The sequence below is a fragment of the Myiozetetes cayanensis genome, unplaced genomic scaffold, assembly GCF_022539395.1.
Source record: "Myiozetetes cayanensis isolate MyiCay16 unplaced genomic scaffold, myiCay2020 scf13, whole genome shotgun sequence".
In the NCBI taxonomy this organism is placed as follows: Eukaryota; Metazoa; Chordata; class Aves; order Passeriformes; family Tyrannidae; genus Myiozetetes; species Myiozetetes cayanensis.
In genome coordinates this window covers 10126466-10142238 of record NW_026086937.1, presented here as the reverse complement: position 1 = coordinate 10142238, position 15773 = coordinate 10126466, and the positions used below count along the sequence as shown (strand labels likewise).

At 46.8% G+C, this 15773-nt stretch overlaps 1 protein-coding gene across 5 annotated transcripts; it reads left to right on the top strand.

The window, feature by feature from the left end:
• The first annotated feature begins 94 nt into the window (after window positions 1-94).
• On the top strand, window positions 95-13266 carry RNF168 (ring finger protein 168). Of its 5 annotated transcripts, XM_050308006.1 has the most exons (9): window positions 95-1029; window positions 4830-4973; window positions 5635-5873; window positions 6265-6608; window positions 7548-7624; window positions 8799-8975; window positions 9665-9789; window positions 10084-10171; window positions 10695-13266. In XM_050308006.1, the coding sequence occupies exons 4-9, from the start codon at window positions 6308-6310 to the stop codon at window positions 11760-11762; spliced, it is 1836 nt and encodes a 611-aa protein (XP_050163963.1). In that variant the 5' UTR covers window positions 95-1029; window positions 4830-4973; window positions 5635-5873; window positions 6265-6307; the 3' UTR covers window positions 11763-13266. The 5 variants fall into 5 exon arrangements, with proteins under 5 accessions (XP_050163963.1, XP_050163965.1, XP_050163961.1 ...); XM_050308008.1 differs by lacking the exon at window positions 4830-4973 and having other exon boundaries at window positions 5635-5698; XM_050308004.1 differs by lacking the exons at window positions 95-1029; window positions 4830-4973 and adding an exon at window positions 5235-5332.
• The last annotated feature ends 2507 nt before the right edge of the window (window positions 13267-15773 follow it).

Below are 15773 nucleotides of genomic sequence, written 5' to 3'. Positions count from 1 at the left end.
AAAAGTGTACTGTACCCCTGTCACAGGGGGACTATGAAGGGCCAAAGGCATGGCTTCTCCTCACCTAAATACTTACTATCTTCCCAAAGCTTTGGAAACACAATGAGCAGAACTTGGGCTTGCTAGAAGCATCTCTTCATTTGCAAATTGGAGATAGGAAGAACTAAGTGGGAATGCTGCAGCTCTTGACACATCCAGTTCATGCTGGATTTCCCATGGAATGGGCAAATAATTTAAAAAAGGGGGTTTTTTTTCCCCAAGCTGTCCTTTACCTGTCACAGAACTGAATTCTTGGTGCTGGCTGAGGACCTGCTGCATTGATGGGGGGTTTGTGCTGCCTTTTTCACCAACTGGGCTGTTACCAGACCCATATTATTATTAAGGAAAAATTTCCATGTCTTTTTCTTGCATACCCAGCTCTTGATAATCATTAGCTGGCAGTGCTAGCTCTCCGTCCCTTATGGAAGAGATTCCAACTGTCTTGGTTTAGCTCAAAGCAGCTCCCTGCAACCAAACACAACTCATTCTCATCCAAATCTGATTTTACCATTGGATCTTTTTTAATTAAAGAAAGCAAAGGCAATCTGCTTGTGCAGCCTTCCACAGCAGGAGAGTTTGGCCCAGGACATGAGCTGGTGGGCGCCACAGCAAAACGAAGCCAAAACACAGCACAAATTAAAAAGCAGAACAGTGTAGTTTCACCCTTGTGTGTCACCTCTGAATTAGTTTATGTGTGCAGACATGGGGTCAGTGGGGCAGAGGAAGGGGTCCAGGTGCATGGTTCGATGTTGTGATATGTCCATAAGCGTGTGCTGGTGCATCCATGACCTATATTTGGATACACAGGCTATAAAAAGCCTTGGAACAAACAACCTCCTGCAGGACCCGGATCCCCTGTCCCTGCTGTTGCTGCCGGCTTCAGGAGAGAGGAGCAAGCCCGCTCCAGCTTTTATTTCTCCTCTTGGTGTTCTCCAGGAAGATGGCTAAAGGCAGCATCTCCCTGCGCTCCCTGAACGAGACGCTGAACAGGTCTGAGCAGCACTGGAAGGGACCGGGAGGGCTGGGGCAGGAGACCAGGCAACCTGTGAGCATGGCAAACCTGTGCTTCCCTGGAAACATCCGTGGGGAACGGGGTGTACGTACACATCGTGTGTATACGGGGAGGGAGTGGTTCACGAGCAGTCTGACTTCTTCACTCACTGGGGAGGGAAGAGGGACAGAGCCACCAGCTCCATGGTGGTGGTCAGTTCCGTGCCCGCTGTCCTGGCTCTTTGCTGCAGGATTTGGGCAGTGGCTCCACCAGACAAGGCCTGCAGCTGGGTGAGGTGTTGGCAGGTGATTTATAACCCACTGGAAGTTCAGGTTTGCTGTTGTTAATGGGAGATTTGGGATGAATGACCGAATTTTGGAAAATGCCTCAGAGTCTGGAGGGTTCAAAGATCGGGAGTAAATGGTTTTGGTTAGCAAAAAAACCCCTCAAGAATGGACCTTTCTTTTAAGTTTAAAGAGAGCAAATGACTGTTGCTGGGGGAGCAGGACATAGGTGACGCTGATTCACCCTCCATTTCCAAAGCCTGCACTCGGGAGAGGAACGTGACCAACAGGTTCACTGGCTTCCTGTAAAACAATCCGGCCCCAGCTGCCCCTGCTGGCACTGCTCCGTGTGCTCGGCTCAGCCTCCGGGGGATGGTGCCTCAGATCAGAGACAGACCATGAGCACAGATCTTCAGGAGAATAGAGTCAAAAAGGGGTCTGGAATTCTCAGCAATTAGAGACAGGCAGGATACTGTTCCCTCCCAGTGGCTTTTCACCTCTGGGTTTTCATATTACTGTGAGGGTGGTGAGGCCCTGGCACAGGTTGCCCAGAGAAGCTGTGGCTGCCCCATCCCTGGAAATGTCCAAGGCCAGGTTCGATGGGGCTTGGAACAACGTGGGATAGAGGAAGGTGTCTCTGCCCATGGCAGGGAGTGGGACTGGATGGGCTTTAAGGTTCCTTCCAACCCAAACCATTTTGAGATTCTATGATGTGTTGCCTTTACAGTATCAAGACATTTTTAAGCCAACTCAGGTGTCACACATACAACTGTGGTTTACCTGCAGTAAAAATGATCACTATCAAGAGTATCACAGCCAATGGGATGCAGTACTTCTGCTTAGGAAATGAACGGTTAGGTGTTGACAGACTGACAGCTGACAGTCTTGGAAAGAAAGTGCTCCTCTCCTCGAGATACTAACAGGGTTCCCCCCTCAGCTTTATGACTCCAATTCAATCAATGGTGACTACAAAAATAGATACCAGAGACCTGACCCGAGGGAGAAATGCTGGAACTACTCCTGCAGGAAAAAAGTGAAAATTAGATCTGTGGTAAACTTCTTGAAGAAGCATCTAGGAGTGAGTGAACAGGGAGAGCTTGGAGGCTGCACTGGCCTGGAAAATAAAACCCACGTGACAGCTCTAAAATGTCATTTTCTGTAAATGCCTGAATAGCAGAAATAAGGTTACCCATACAACCGCACTTTCAGAGAAGTGGGAATGATGGTGCTTTTACTGCACAGCTTCCAAGTATGTTCTGTGTGCTAACGAGAGAGAGGGGAATTTTAAAAAGCTTTCTGGTAAAGAATGGGGATGTGGTTTGTGTGTACACTAACCAGAGTTAGAGGTCACTGACTCAGTGGTAACTTCACTTACACTAAGGGAAAAAGTGTGCAGAGGTCAGGATTGAAATGAAAGCAGGAGGTTTAATCCTTCCTTGTTTCGCTCTAAACTTGGATCAAGAGGCAGCAGCACTGAGTGTATCAGAATTTACTAAAAGCTGTAGGAGATTGGTTATGGAGATGGGCCCTACCATGGTATAACTGAACTGATGTTTTTAGATCCCAAATTAGCAAATGCTGAAATGTTTGTTACAGGTGCTTAAAAATACATAAGGTTAATTTACAGACAGGTAATATACCCACCAAAAAAGTGCTGGAGAGACAAAAATGGTCAACTACTAAACCATTGGACTAAAAGGCTGCTGAGAAACAAACTACCACACTGACAGTAGCACGAGTGATGAGTTTGTACACCACACAAACTCAGTTTTTCCAATTAAAGTTCTGATTTAAGTCCCCAGATTCTTGCTGAGGCAAGAGGAGTCCTACCGCAGGAAGATGAGCTTTCTCCAGGCTGCAGAGGAAGTCTTGTAGCCTCAGGAAACAACAGAAAATTGTTACATGAGGATCTGCTCAAGTGGCCAGACAATGAATTAAGGTCAGGGGTACTTAGTAAAATGTGCCACCCTTGATGTATTTTTATTTTTTAACTCATTAAGGTCAACTGCAGACAGACTCCAAAGCAGGGTTTGGAGGAGGAGGTGGCAGAAGAAGAGGCAGGCAGGGAGAGGGGGGAGCTACTGTTAGGGAAAAAATGGCATTCTTGGTCCTTCTCTTATAACAACAGGCTTTAAAATACCTTGGAGTCCTTGTGAAAGAATGAAAAACTATGGGTAAATTATCTAATCTGCTGTTCACACAGTATAAAATTAATTTCTGTTTGCTTGGAGGCTTTTGTTTTGCTTGGTTTTTTTATTTTTTAACATCACCACCTGAAAGCTGCTGTGTTTGTACAAAAGCGCCAAAGATACGCATAATAGGGCCACAACAACCAAGGCAGAAGACCTGAATACGGTGTTTAACACAAGTAGGTCACAATTCAGAACCCCATTCCCTGAACATGAGAACAATACAATAATAGTAACTGAAGGGCAAACTGGGGGTGGAGAAAAGAGAAGCTAAAGGCAAAAACAGAGTCTTCTCTGTAATAAAATTTAGTGATGGTGCAGTTTCTGTTTAGCTGATACAGCCTGAAGTTCTGCCACTAATACAGAAAGAAAAATCACAAAAAATTCTGTAAGGACTCGCTGATGCTCTACTAATAAACCACATATTGAGTACACAGTAGTGAGACAGTTGTTCAGAATTTAGGAAAGAACTTGGAAGGATTTATATTTTGATAGCTTTGAGATCCTCAGGACTCTCGAGAACATGCCTTGTGCCAATCAAGTAACAGAGGAAAACGTGAAGAAAACTATCTTTCCAAAAACCACCTGGAGGGACAGAAGCCCAGCACCAGCCTGTGTCTCCAGCAAAGAAATGGGCACAAAGCATAAATACTTGCATTGCCTTGTAGTTTGTCCCTAAACACAGCAAATCCTCTTAAACTGGGCAGTTTTCTTCAGCAAAAGTGGAGTACAATAGCTCAAAACTCAAACCCTCTTCTTTGGTCTTGTAATTTACGATTTTAAATAAGGAAAAACACAGCAGATACCAAGTAATGAAAAACAATTAATAAATAAAAGCTAATGAAGAAGTTTTTAATCACAGAGCTGTAGAAGAACAGCCCTATAAAAGGGAGAACCAGCTGATGGGAGAAGAGAAACACTGCGAGTGGGATTTGTATTATTTGTATCATTCTTACTCCGAGGAGAAATGAGAAAGCATCAAACGAAAATGATTCAGAACATCATGATACTACGAATAAAAGCATTAATCACATCAAAAGGTATTAGAGAAAAAAAAAACACCTGGTGTCTCTAATAATGCAGATGGTTGAGACCTCCAAACCCATGTCCATACTGATTTTGCAGCTGAGTTTAGAGGTTATAAGACCTCTGCACCAGCAGAGGTCCAAAAAGACATGGGGTGCAAAGAAAAAGAAAAAAATCTTCATTTTTAGTGGCGTATATTCTCACAGCTTGGGATCTGGAGCCGTTCACGGCGCAACGCGGCGGCGGAAAGCCCCAGATCCTTCTGAAATTCCCTTACCCCTTGTCCTTCCCCCCCCTCAGGGTGGAAAGCAGGCTGCTTTCCCTGGAGGCTCGGTTCGCAGCCCTGGACCGCAGCCTGCAGGGCCTGGAGCTGCGCTTCGACCTGCAGGCGGAGGTGCTGGAGCGGGACCTGCGCCGGGATGTGCCCTGGGCCCCCGAGGGCAGGTGAGCGCGGCCAGGGACGGCCCCAACCCCTGGGGCAGCCACAGCCTCTCCGGGCAGCAGGGAAGGGTCGCTTCCCAGTGTCCCCTCTCACCCCTCCCTCTGGCAGCGCGGAGCTGTTAACCCTTGTCATATCGCGACAGGCAGTCACAGCCCTCCACACTGAGCCCGCAAACTCTGCTTCCCAGCAGGCTCAGCGGCGGAGGAGGGGAAGAAGAAGGAGGAGGAGGAGGGCGAGCAGGAGGAGGAGGAGGAGGAGGAGGAGCCGGAGCCGGCGCCGGCTCCCTCAGCAGGAGGGCGGGAAGGGCTCCGTGAGGGCGGAGCGCGGTCGCCATTGCGGGGCCTGTCCCGGAGCCGCAGCGGTGGGTGGCGAGTGCTCGCTGGGACCCCTGAGGGGCCGGGGCTGAGGGGGGCCGGGGCGCGGCGGGGAGGGCCCTTACCTCTGGGCACTCGAGTCCCCGGCGGTTATTTTTTAAATCAATAAAGACAACGGAAGTAGTAAATCCCGCCTTAAAGCGTGTTTGTCTCCATGGCGAGTTCTGTGTGGGGAATCGCAGCCTTTCTCTCGAGGACCTGATGTGGTTGCCTGTTTAACAAGCTTGTAACTTATAAATCGGTGTTTTTATTCTTTCTGCTGCATGTTTCTTTGTTTTCTCTCCCACAGAGGCCAAGTGGAAAAATCCTGTGAGGAGCCAGATGATCCCCACCGTTTCAAGTCATACAAGAAGGTGCTGAAGTCTTAATTCTTCATTTATCATAGGAAAAGAGTATCTTTGCTTTTTGGTATCAGCTTAAGCAAGCAAGTGAATGAGAAAGAAGCTGCTCTGCCCTGATGATGTATTTCACCTTCAGAATGTGCTGGAAGCAAGTCTGTGCCAAAAGCAGCTTTTGAAGGACATGGAGGTACTGAAAAATTGAGCATATGGAAGGTTAAGGTAACTGGGATGACATATCCAGCATAGCTTGTCACAGATAGAGAGTGCTGGGAGAGGAGTGGAGTAATAGAAGTGGCAGGAAGAACTCTCACCTTTCCCCCTCTCACCACCTACTTGCTATCCCCAAAGCACCTGTTGCAGCTCACAGGAAAGTGCAGTAGGAAAACCTGGTACAATTTTTGTGTGAGTTTTGGAAAGATTTGCATCTTCCTCTAGAATCTGTCAGGTCCTGAGCAAAAGCAACCGCTTAGACAGGCTTCAAAATACACTAATGCCTTCTTAAAGTTGTTGTAAAACATTTTCTGTTTTCCTTTCTTTTACCTCCCGTAAAGAACATAAATGTTTGACTTTGCTTTCAGGTTCTGATGTTGTCCTAGTCTTGTTCCTCTAACTCGAGTCAGTATGTCAAAGAAATCCAAGGCCCCGCTTTCCTTGTCCGACTGCCTCTGCCAAATTTGCATGGAGATCTTCGTGGAGCCCGTCACGCTGCCATGCAGCCATACCCTCTGTAATTCCTGCTTCCAGCTGACAGTGGAAAAGGCCAGTCTTTCTTGCCCATTTTGTCGGCGTCGAGTCTCTTCTTGGGCACGGTACAATGCCCGCAGAAATACTCTTGTCAACTGGGAGCTCTGGGAGAAGATTCAGAAGAATTACCCGGAGGAGTGCGAGAGGAGGATTAATGGACAGGATTTGGACGAGGAAAGTAAGTGGCATGTCACTTGTCCTGGCATGTCTCTGCTTTGCCACAGTAATCACTGCAGGTGGACTCTGGATGTTGGGAGATAAAGAGCTGTGTGTTACTGCTGGGCAAGGCAGGGGCAGCGCCTCTTTCATTTATTGTAAGAGGGTAAAAAGGCCCCAGTTTTTATTGCTCATTTTCAGCTGTAGCATCTGCAAGCAGCGTTTGGGTGCGTGGGTGTGTTTCTTTATTACTGTCAAGTAACTGAAGTGGTTAAAAGTTTTTTAACTCTGTTAATTAGTTTGGTTAGAGATTCCAGGGGTTCCATCAACGCAAGAGTCTCAGAGCCTTAAATTGTGGTGTCAGACAGAAGGAAGTGAAATCTGATTGACTTTTTAAAGAAGCATTTTGGGGTTTATTGTGTTTCAAGCTCCCTTCGGGGAGGCTTGTTGGTAGGTTGGCTGTATGGCACCTTGTTCAATGTGCAGTGTTATGAGGTCTTTTTAATCACCACGAGTGAAAAACGTGTTATGGTCAGTGTAGCAACATGGAATGGTTTGGGTTGGAAGGGACCTCAAAGACCATCTCGTTCCACCCCCTGCCACAGGCAGGGACACCTTCCACTATCCCAGGTTGCTCCAAGTTCCGTCCAACGTGGCCTTGAACACTTCCAGCGATGGGGCAGCCACAGCTCCCCTGGGCAACCTATTCCATCATATTTACTTCATATACAGTGATTGGGAATCACAGCCTGTTCCTGCCACGCTGTGACACGGCACTTTTCTACTGTGTGAATTTTATTCCTTTGTAACACAAAGTGCTTTTATTTTTTTTTTAATCACAGCACTTGATTTCAGTCTAATCATTCCCGTGACAGGGTGTGGAAGTCATCTGTTGTTGAAATCATTGTTGACTGTCATGATATTGCTTTGTTCCTTACTTTGTTTTTTCCCTATCCATTAGTCTGTGTCCCCAAGCCACAGCACCAGCTGAGCAAGCCTGGAGAGCTGAGGCAGGAATATGAAGCAGAGATTAGCAAGGTAAGTCTAAAAATACATTTAAAAGCATAAATACTTTGTATCCAGTTACTTGAATTGTTCCCAGTTATATAAATTGTTCCCACAAACAACTGTTATGGTATTTTGTGATAAAGATACTTAAAAGGACATTGCAACTGCAAGAACATACTGGTCACTCCTGAAGGATGGATTAAATTTATGGAAGAGGGGAGATTTCCTTGTGTTTGACACAAGGTGACATTTCTCAGGTTTTCTTGATCTGTACCTCATACTTCACCTCTCAGTCAATGCACATAAAAGTAGCAAATGTAAAAACTTGGAAGTGTTTGGGATTTAGTTTTATGCTTGCCTTACAGACCACAACTGAATGAATACAGCATTTTCTTATTCGGTTACCTCCAGTCATTTGAAAATCAGAAGAAAATATTTTTAAGAAGTCTCAGTTTTGCCTATTTAAGGATCTTTCTTCCAATTCAGACACACTAGTACTAAGATTTATAGTTGCAAAATATGTGAGAATGCTCCTTTCCCTGACAGCCCCTTGCTGCTGGTTACAGGAGCAGGAGGAGTGCGTGAAGCAGAGGACTGGGAGTAATTTCCAAATTCCCTCACCCAGCAAAGAAAGATTAATTCAGTCTTGAAGCACTTTGCTGTCCTCGTGGAGTTGCTGGTAACTGATCTCTCTGTGGGTATCTGCTGTAAGGAAGGCAGATGTAAAATTCTTGGCCTGCTGCTTTGGGTTTCGTGTGTTTCAGGAGAGCAGGACTCTTCTAGAAGAGAGAGATGTGCTGTCATTGGGGTATGTGATGATATAATGACACAGGCAAGTTGAGCAAACGCTGTGGAATAGCTGCCATCCAGTCTTAGAAAGAATCCTAATCCCAATTTCTCTGTAGATCTGTGTATTTGAGATCTTAGTTTTTGTTTGAAAAGGTGAGGAATGGAGTTTAACCTTGCAGGTGAGCAAGTCTGATGGTGTAATCTGGTGGAAACCAAAAGGTTGTGGTCAAACCCAAGGCTCTGCACGTGGTATCAGAGTGATTTACACCTTTGGAGACTCGTGCAGTTAAATTCTGGCTCTAGTTTTTGTGAACAGTGGGTGGTTCACAATTAAGGAGCATCAGCTCAGAGGTTCTGGTGCAAGATGTGGTCCTGCAGCTGTAACCAGGCGGGTTTTTAAACACATCTCTTGCAGGTGGAGGCAGAAAGGCGAGCGCACGAACAGGAGGAGAACAAGGCGAGCGAGGAATTCATCCAGCGGCTGCTGGCAGAGGAGGAGGAGGAGCACAGGTTGGCAGAACAGAGGCGGAGGGAGATGGAGGAACAGCTGAAGCAAGATGAAGAGCTGGCCTGGCAGCTCAGTAACAGTTTGGTGAGTTAGGGTAGAGGGGGGACAGCAGAAAACATTGATACAGTGCCAGCAACTTCTCAGAGATCAAGCTAAAGTTTGGAATAATTTGCATTTATTTTAGCTGTAGTTGGAAGCTGTTGTCAGCCCCCAGTACTTTAGAGCCTTGGTTGACGATTAATTTTTGAAAAACCAGTGGGAGGGTCAAATATTTCAAACATTTCTACCTGTGTAATACACACTTGAAATCCAGCACCCAGCACATGTGCTGCGTGTTTTCATTGTGAAATGTTTTCAAACACTGGTTTTCTCCTGAAAACTTCCTTTTCCCCATGATTTTAAAAATCCTTCTTTGGAAGAAAATAACATCTCTAACCTGTACTGGAAAAAAGGAACATACAGCGAAAATTTACCTTATCTTTTGGGGGATTTTTTCATTTTATTAATTTGTTTGGGTCAGTGGGAGTCTTTTCCCAGTGAGGAAGGCTGTGTACTTATTTGAGCAAATCCTCCTGTACTTATTTGAGCAAATCCAGGAAAGTGTATGGAATGTGTAGCATTTCTTATTCCATAAGTATCTGTTACTTGCAGTTCTAGAATCCTTTGGGTAAAAGTAACTAATTATGCAGCAAAACCAAAGTAGTTCTCTGGGGGTTTCTCTAGTCTGTGTTGTGTTTTGTTTTATGTAACACTGTATTTACTTGTCATGGAAGAACGAGGATGCCGAGGGACATGTGCTCAGCAGCCCGTCACCGGCACACAGCCTCTCGCCTCAGACGTCCCCAGCACAGTTGTGCAAGGCAAAGAACAGACCAAGCAACACTGGAGACATTCAGAAGTAAGGGGTTCAAGTGATTCTTCCTTAATTATTGATCTCCGTTTCTTCAGATAGTGTCCCTCTGCTCCATTTGCTTCCTTGGAATCCTGCAGGGCAACTTCCCTTGATAATCGGGGACAAATGTGTGAAGTGTTGAAGGTTAAAACATCTCCTCATATGAGGAGAAGGGAAACACTTGCCCTTCTTGTTGTTTTGGTTTGTCAGAATGAACCTGGAGATCTTGGTTAATGCAAAGGGCTGACAATCCAAGGAAAAATTGTTTAAAAGGGTGTACTTTTTTTTTTTTCCTTTCAGGTACCTGTCTCCGAAGAATCATGGTATGTTGGGATCAGCATCATTCTCTAGTACCCCAGGAAGAGGCAGGAGCAGCTCTGGCTCAGTGGTAACTGGAATCATTTTGTTATGAATCTCAGTGTTGGTAATTATGGGATATTTTCCTTTTTCCTGTAGCATTCCATCCTCTATTCCCCTTGCCCATCAGCGCTGGGCAGGTTATCTCGCCCTTTTTAAGCTCCCCTCAATATTCATAATTCCAAGTTCTGGAGATTACTGGAGGGGGGTGCACCCTGATTTACATCATTCCATGTCTGTCTGTCTGTCTGTCTGTCTGATCATTCCTAGTAGGCCTCAAAAGAACATGAACAGGCTTGAACAGTTGGTTTGAGTCACTAATAAAAGAAAAACACTGCAGTTTTGGTTTTGGTGCTTTTAGGTGGTTTTCTGAAGTTGTTTTAAATATTTTCATAATTATTAAACAATTAGGTATTTTTAAAAAGAGAAGTATCCCAGTTGCTCTCTCAGAGCAGTTCGGGGCAGTGCAGCTATGAGAAGTGAGATTGGCATTTATTCACACCCATGGGCTTTTAATAAATTTACTTTCTTGGTGGTTTCTCCCTGTTCTTCAGGAGACCAAGAGCAGTGAAGGCAGCTGTTCTGGACTGCACGATGAGCAAGAGGAAATGCCAACCCTGTCTCCACAGCTGACCAGTGTAAATAAAGATTCTAGTGCTAAGGATTTGTTTTTGGAATCATGCATGAACTATTTTAGTGCCTCAGCTTCAGGTGAAACCACTACTGTGAAGCAGGAAAAATCACCAGGACCAAATTGTTTAGGAGGTGGAGTTCCAGGTGCACTTCATGGAGCCACAGAAGGGGAAGGGTCTAGAACAGCTCTTTGTAGATCCAAAGGAGAAGATGATGAAATGGAGACAAACAATGGCAGTTTAACACGTGTAGAAAGCATAAACCTTGAAAACTCTCCTCAAACTTGTACCTCTGTTCAGACAGGGACAAATTCCATTATATCTGACAGCCAGAGTGCAGGATGTGATCTGGGGAAGGTGGCTGCGCACTCGGATGAAAAGGAACAAGAGGGGCTGCAGAACATTAAGGAGACTCCCAAAAGGAAGCTCCTGGAGGCCCCAGCTGATGCTGTGACTGACTCAGAGGCGCTTGACAAGAGGAGAAGAACCTGTTCAGAAAGTTTGGAAGACCAAGGGGTGCAGATTAATGATTTCAACTTGCAAACACAAAGAGCCTTTGAGCAGGAGTTCTATGAAAGGCGTAGGCAGGAGGAACAGGACAGGCTTCTGGCTCTGCAGCTGCAAAAGGAGCTGGACAAGGAGGAAAGGACACTCAACCGGCAGAAGGGCTCTCCAGACGAGTATCTGCTTCGCACCAAACCAGCTCAGTCTCTGAGAGACTCTGCTACCAAAAAGGGAAGTCCCAAGGTGGCCAAAGACTCAAAGGGATCAAAAAAACAGGCTGAAACCAATCACTACAAGGCTCGGAAAGGTTCCTGCAACGAAAACTGGCAATCCCCTGCCAAAGTCCGGGTGAAATCCCCCAGCATCAAGGAGGGAAAGGTTTTGAATTGCGTGGTCAATACCAGTGACAAGAATGATATTTGCTCACTGCCTAAGAACAAGCAGAAGACGATCCTGCAGATGTTTAAAAGCCCTGTTGCAGAGTAGATCAGCAGGACACGTGGTGAACTGAGAATGGGAACTGTGGGGATGTTCTCCCGTGTTAGGCAAAGCTTCCTCAAACAGTTCCGAGTTGTTGGTTTGGAGGAGGACCGCTTTGGGCAGTGGTGGTGTGAGTTCTGAGTTAGCAGTGTACGCCCCCAGACTTGAACATTTCTTAATAGTTCTTTTCCTGAATGTTATTTTCTAGTGCTTGCAGCACTTCTTGCAGGACTCAGTGTTTCTTGCTTTCTAGTGCTTGGTTTTACATGGTTTGGAAGGTGAATACCAGTTCAGGTATACAAGGATGACTTAAAATGAGAATCTGGAGCCTTTTACGGAAAGAATGCATGTTCTGTGGAGGAAGCAAGCAGAGAACCAGGCTGTATTCCCAGCTGGCTGCCAGGTGCAAGGTTCAACCCTCAGCACAACCACTGCTCTGTCACTTGAAGCGTGTCACTGAAATTTTGGCTGTTTCTGGAATTGCAGCCCAGAATTATTCTGGAATTAACACAAGTGTAACCGGACAGCCACTCTTTCCCTCTCATGTGCTAACCCCTCCCTTGGACAAAGGAGGGAAGAAACAGGTCATTCTTCCACTGCCAAAGCCAAGGATCTTTCACGGATGCCAAGGCTATGGGCTCGTATTCACCTCTGTTCAGAGAGGTCCCTCCTGCAGATCCCGTTTTCCTTGTTAAGAACAACATACTTTTGTTTTCTTATTGCTAATGTTCTGCAACTTTATTCTTCTATAATACTGTTACCTGTATTTGGTGCTGTTTAATTTTCATACTCAAACTGGTTTGAGTCTGATTAAAACCACGTAATATTAAAAAAGTACCCCAGTCCAGAAGCCAGTTATCATGAAAACTGGAGTTGTCAGTAATGATGTAACTGTAATTAAAAGATTCACATAACTGCCCTGCCTGGCTGTAACTGTTCCCCTCCATTATTTGAGGCACTACCAATACTGTTCTAGTTGGGTTTAAAACTAAAATAACTTAAAATAAATTGTAATTTAGACCGGGGGTGCTGAGGCCTGTAGGAGGTTGAGGCTGGTGAAGAGTTGACGAGGTCCTACTCCATAGAGGAAGTTTTCTTTCCAATTGTTTTATCTGTTGTTTTATGAAGCCATATTTTGGCTTTGCTTTGCTTCTTTGGAGGTACTTTTGCACTGTTCATGTTTGAAGTGGAGCCAAGCACCATCTGTAAGTGCTGAAGGGTGTTAGTCACCAAAGTCAGCAATTGTTTGAGATTTGTCTGTTTTTTTTGAACCCCAGTGATGACTTTAATTCTGTTTTGGGAAATTTGTAACAAAAACCTTCAAATTAGTATCTTCTGATGGTTTAGTTTTCAAAAAACCCCCAAATTTTATGGAAAGCATGACCGGCACACTGAGCCAAAAATCTGATTTGTTGTGTTTTTTGTTTTCCTCTGCCTGTATGTCTCTATCAATGGTGGGCTTCTCATAAATAAATGATCTGTTCTGAGATGTTTTTGGGGAAAGTTACAACAGGTGACCCGCTGCAAATCCTTCACTTTTCCTCCTGCTGCCTCAGCCATTGTGTTGGAAGCCTTCCTTCAATATGGATCTGTTTCTGATTAATCCTTACCTGAGTTGAGGTTGTTTTCTGTCAACAGAAACAAATATATCCCTTCATTAATTCAAGTGTTCTTTAAGGCAGAGCTGCTGGCTGTTTCCATGCTGGTGACCCTCAGCCTTTCCAGTCTGGATAAGCCTGTGAAAAATAAACTCCATTTTCAAAGCAGATGAGGAGAAAGAGTTTATTTGCTGCCCAAACCCTAAGTTTATGCCCAAGTACCAGCTTTGGCAACTTGGGACTCCCCACAATTAAATTCCAGATGTTAAAGGGGTAGAGGAAGCATTAGGGGTGCAGAGGGTGAGGGAGAAGGGAGAATTTCCCTTTCTGGCAGCACTGTGCTTTGTGCAAGTGGCTTGAAGCCACATCCTGGTATGTGGATTGCTGCATTTCACACCAGCCTCATTCCCTTTTCCTCCACAAGCTGTTCCATGGATTCTTTCTTTTCCCTTTTAATGTGTGGTTATGCCTCTTTTCCATGAAAGACTTGTGACGTGCACATAATCCCAGTAAGAAGTTCAGTAAGGGTGGTGCTCCAAAGACTTCCTCATCAGCAACAGCAAATCCTGCTGCTCTGACTCCTTTGAAAATCACTACAAAAATTACAAAATTTGCCATTTCAAAGGTCAAAATAGCTCACAAGTGGGTTTTGGTACATGTGTGTGTATGCTGGAGGGTGTGTTAAAGGATTTGGGGGATATTTGTGTTTTTCCAGCTCGCTGAATTTTGTCCTCAGTGTCAGAACCGGCTCTTACATAAGAATTGTTATTTTTGCAAGCAGAATGGAAAAAAAACAAGGGGCTACACATTGATTGTTAGATAAACCCCATCCTTGAGCGCAAAATGTCCCAAACCTGTCACCTACAGCAGCAGCCCCATCCGAGGTTGGGGGGCTGCCAGCTCTCGGGTCCCCCAAACGATCCCATTCCTGACCACACACATGGCACAGTAATCTTCACTGGGCACAACTCGGCCTGTCCTTTTAGGTCTTTATTGTGAGAGAGTGGATTTTGGTTGTACCAACAGCTGTGATCCGGGAGCTCTGAAGCAGGTGAAATGAGCTTTGTTTTCCTGGTGTTTGTGAAGCAGGACTGTGTGTTTGGGATGTTTGGGCTGTTTTAACGGTTCACTGCTGCTCAGAAGGGTGAGTTCACCTGCCTTCAGCTCTGGTGAGTCATCTCTCCTGTTTGTGAACCAAGTTCAGCTCATCCAACTGCCAGGAAAAACAAAACAAGCGCCAAAAAAACGGATACGTTACAGACTTGGTCGCTTTCCCGAGCGGATGGGAGGCAGGGAGGGCATAAGAGAGAGAGCAGATGTACCTCTTTTCATGGCAGTGAGGTATTAAATTACTCAAATTCTGAGGAAACCTCAGCTTTCTGTGGCACTCACTGTAGCTGACAATGTTAACTGCCCAGGTGCTCAGCAGCACTCCAGCCCGCTGGCAGCAAGCCAGCCACGTTCCTGCTGTGCAGGGAAACTGCTGAAAGGAGTAAAACCCTCCTTTTCTGCCACTTCAGCAGGCGGCCTGGGCATCAGAAACACCCGGCGTGGTGGGTGGGGAGAAACCCAGGGGTGTGAGTTTTAGGGGTTTCTTATCCCCGATTTATGGTAACACCTCTTGTGCCATTGCTGGGCTCCCCCAGGCAGAGCCGGGGTCCATCCTCTGCCCCCTCCCTGCAGGCACTGACACACATGGATGAGGGCCCCTCTCAGTGTCTCCTCTGGAGGCTGAACAGCCCCAGCTCCCTCAGCCTTTCCTGCTCCCAGAGATGCTCCATCCTTGCTGGACCGGCTCCAGGAGTCCCGTGTTCCTCCTGTGCTGAGGAACCCACAGCTGGATTCCAGATGTGCCTCACAGGGCTGGGCAGAGGGGCAGGATTCCTTCCCTCCCTGACCTGCTGCCAATGCTCTTCCTGATGCCCCCCAGGATCCCATTGGCTTCTTGGCCCCCAGGACAAACTGCTGGCTCAGGGACAGCCTGTCGTCCCCCAGGCCCTTCACCGCAGCGCTGTTCTCCAGCAAGTGCCCCCCAGCCTGTACCGGTGCTCGGGGTTATCCCGGTGCCTGCCCCCTCGCCGCATCTGGACCCGCCCCACACGCGGCCCGAGGCCTGCGCGGGGTAAACCCTTTGTGACGGGGTAAATCGGCCCGGCTTCGTGTGCCGAGGGTGCCGCTCCGGCCCGTGCCCGTGGCGGAAGCGGCGGGCCGGCAATGCCGGGGGAATCCTCAGGGAAACCCGCCGGAGCGACGGTGGGGAAGGGGGGGGGCGTTGTCACGGCAACTCCCGCCTCGCGCGCGGCCGGGGGAGGGACTTGTCACCACGGCAACCTCGGCCACGCCCCCTCCGCCCCCCATCCCTTCCTGCCGGGGCGGCGCGGGCCAGGGAGGGAAGGGGCGCGCGGGCGGGCGGGCTCCG

Excerpts from the sequence above, each read along its gene's own strand:
- RNF168 (XM_050308008.1), top strand. The coding sequence starts at position 6,308 with ATGTCAAAGAAATCCAAGGCCCCGCTTTCCTTGTCCGACTGCCTCTGC. Across the intron at positions 8,976-9,664 it reads GGCAGCTCAGTAACAGTTTG|AACGAGGATGCCGAGGGACA; the intron begins GTGAGTTAGGGT and ends TTGTCATGGAAG. Across the intron at positions 9,790-10,083 it reads AACACTGGAGACATTCAGAA|GTACCTGTCTCCGAAGAATC; the intron begins GTAAGGGGTTCA and ends TTTTCCTTTCAG.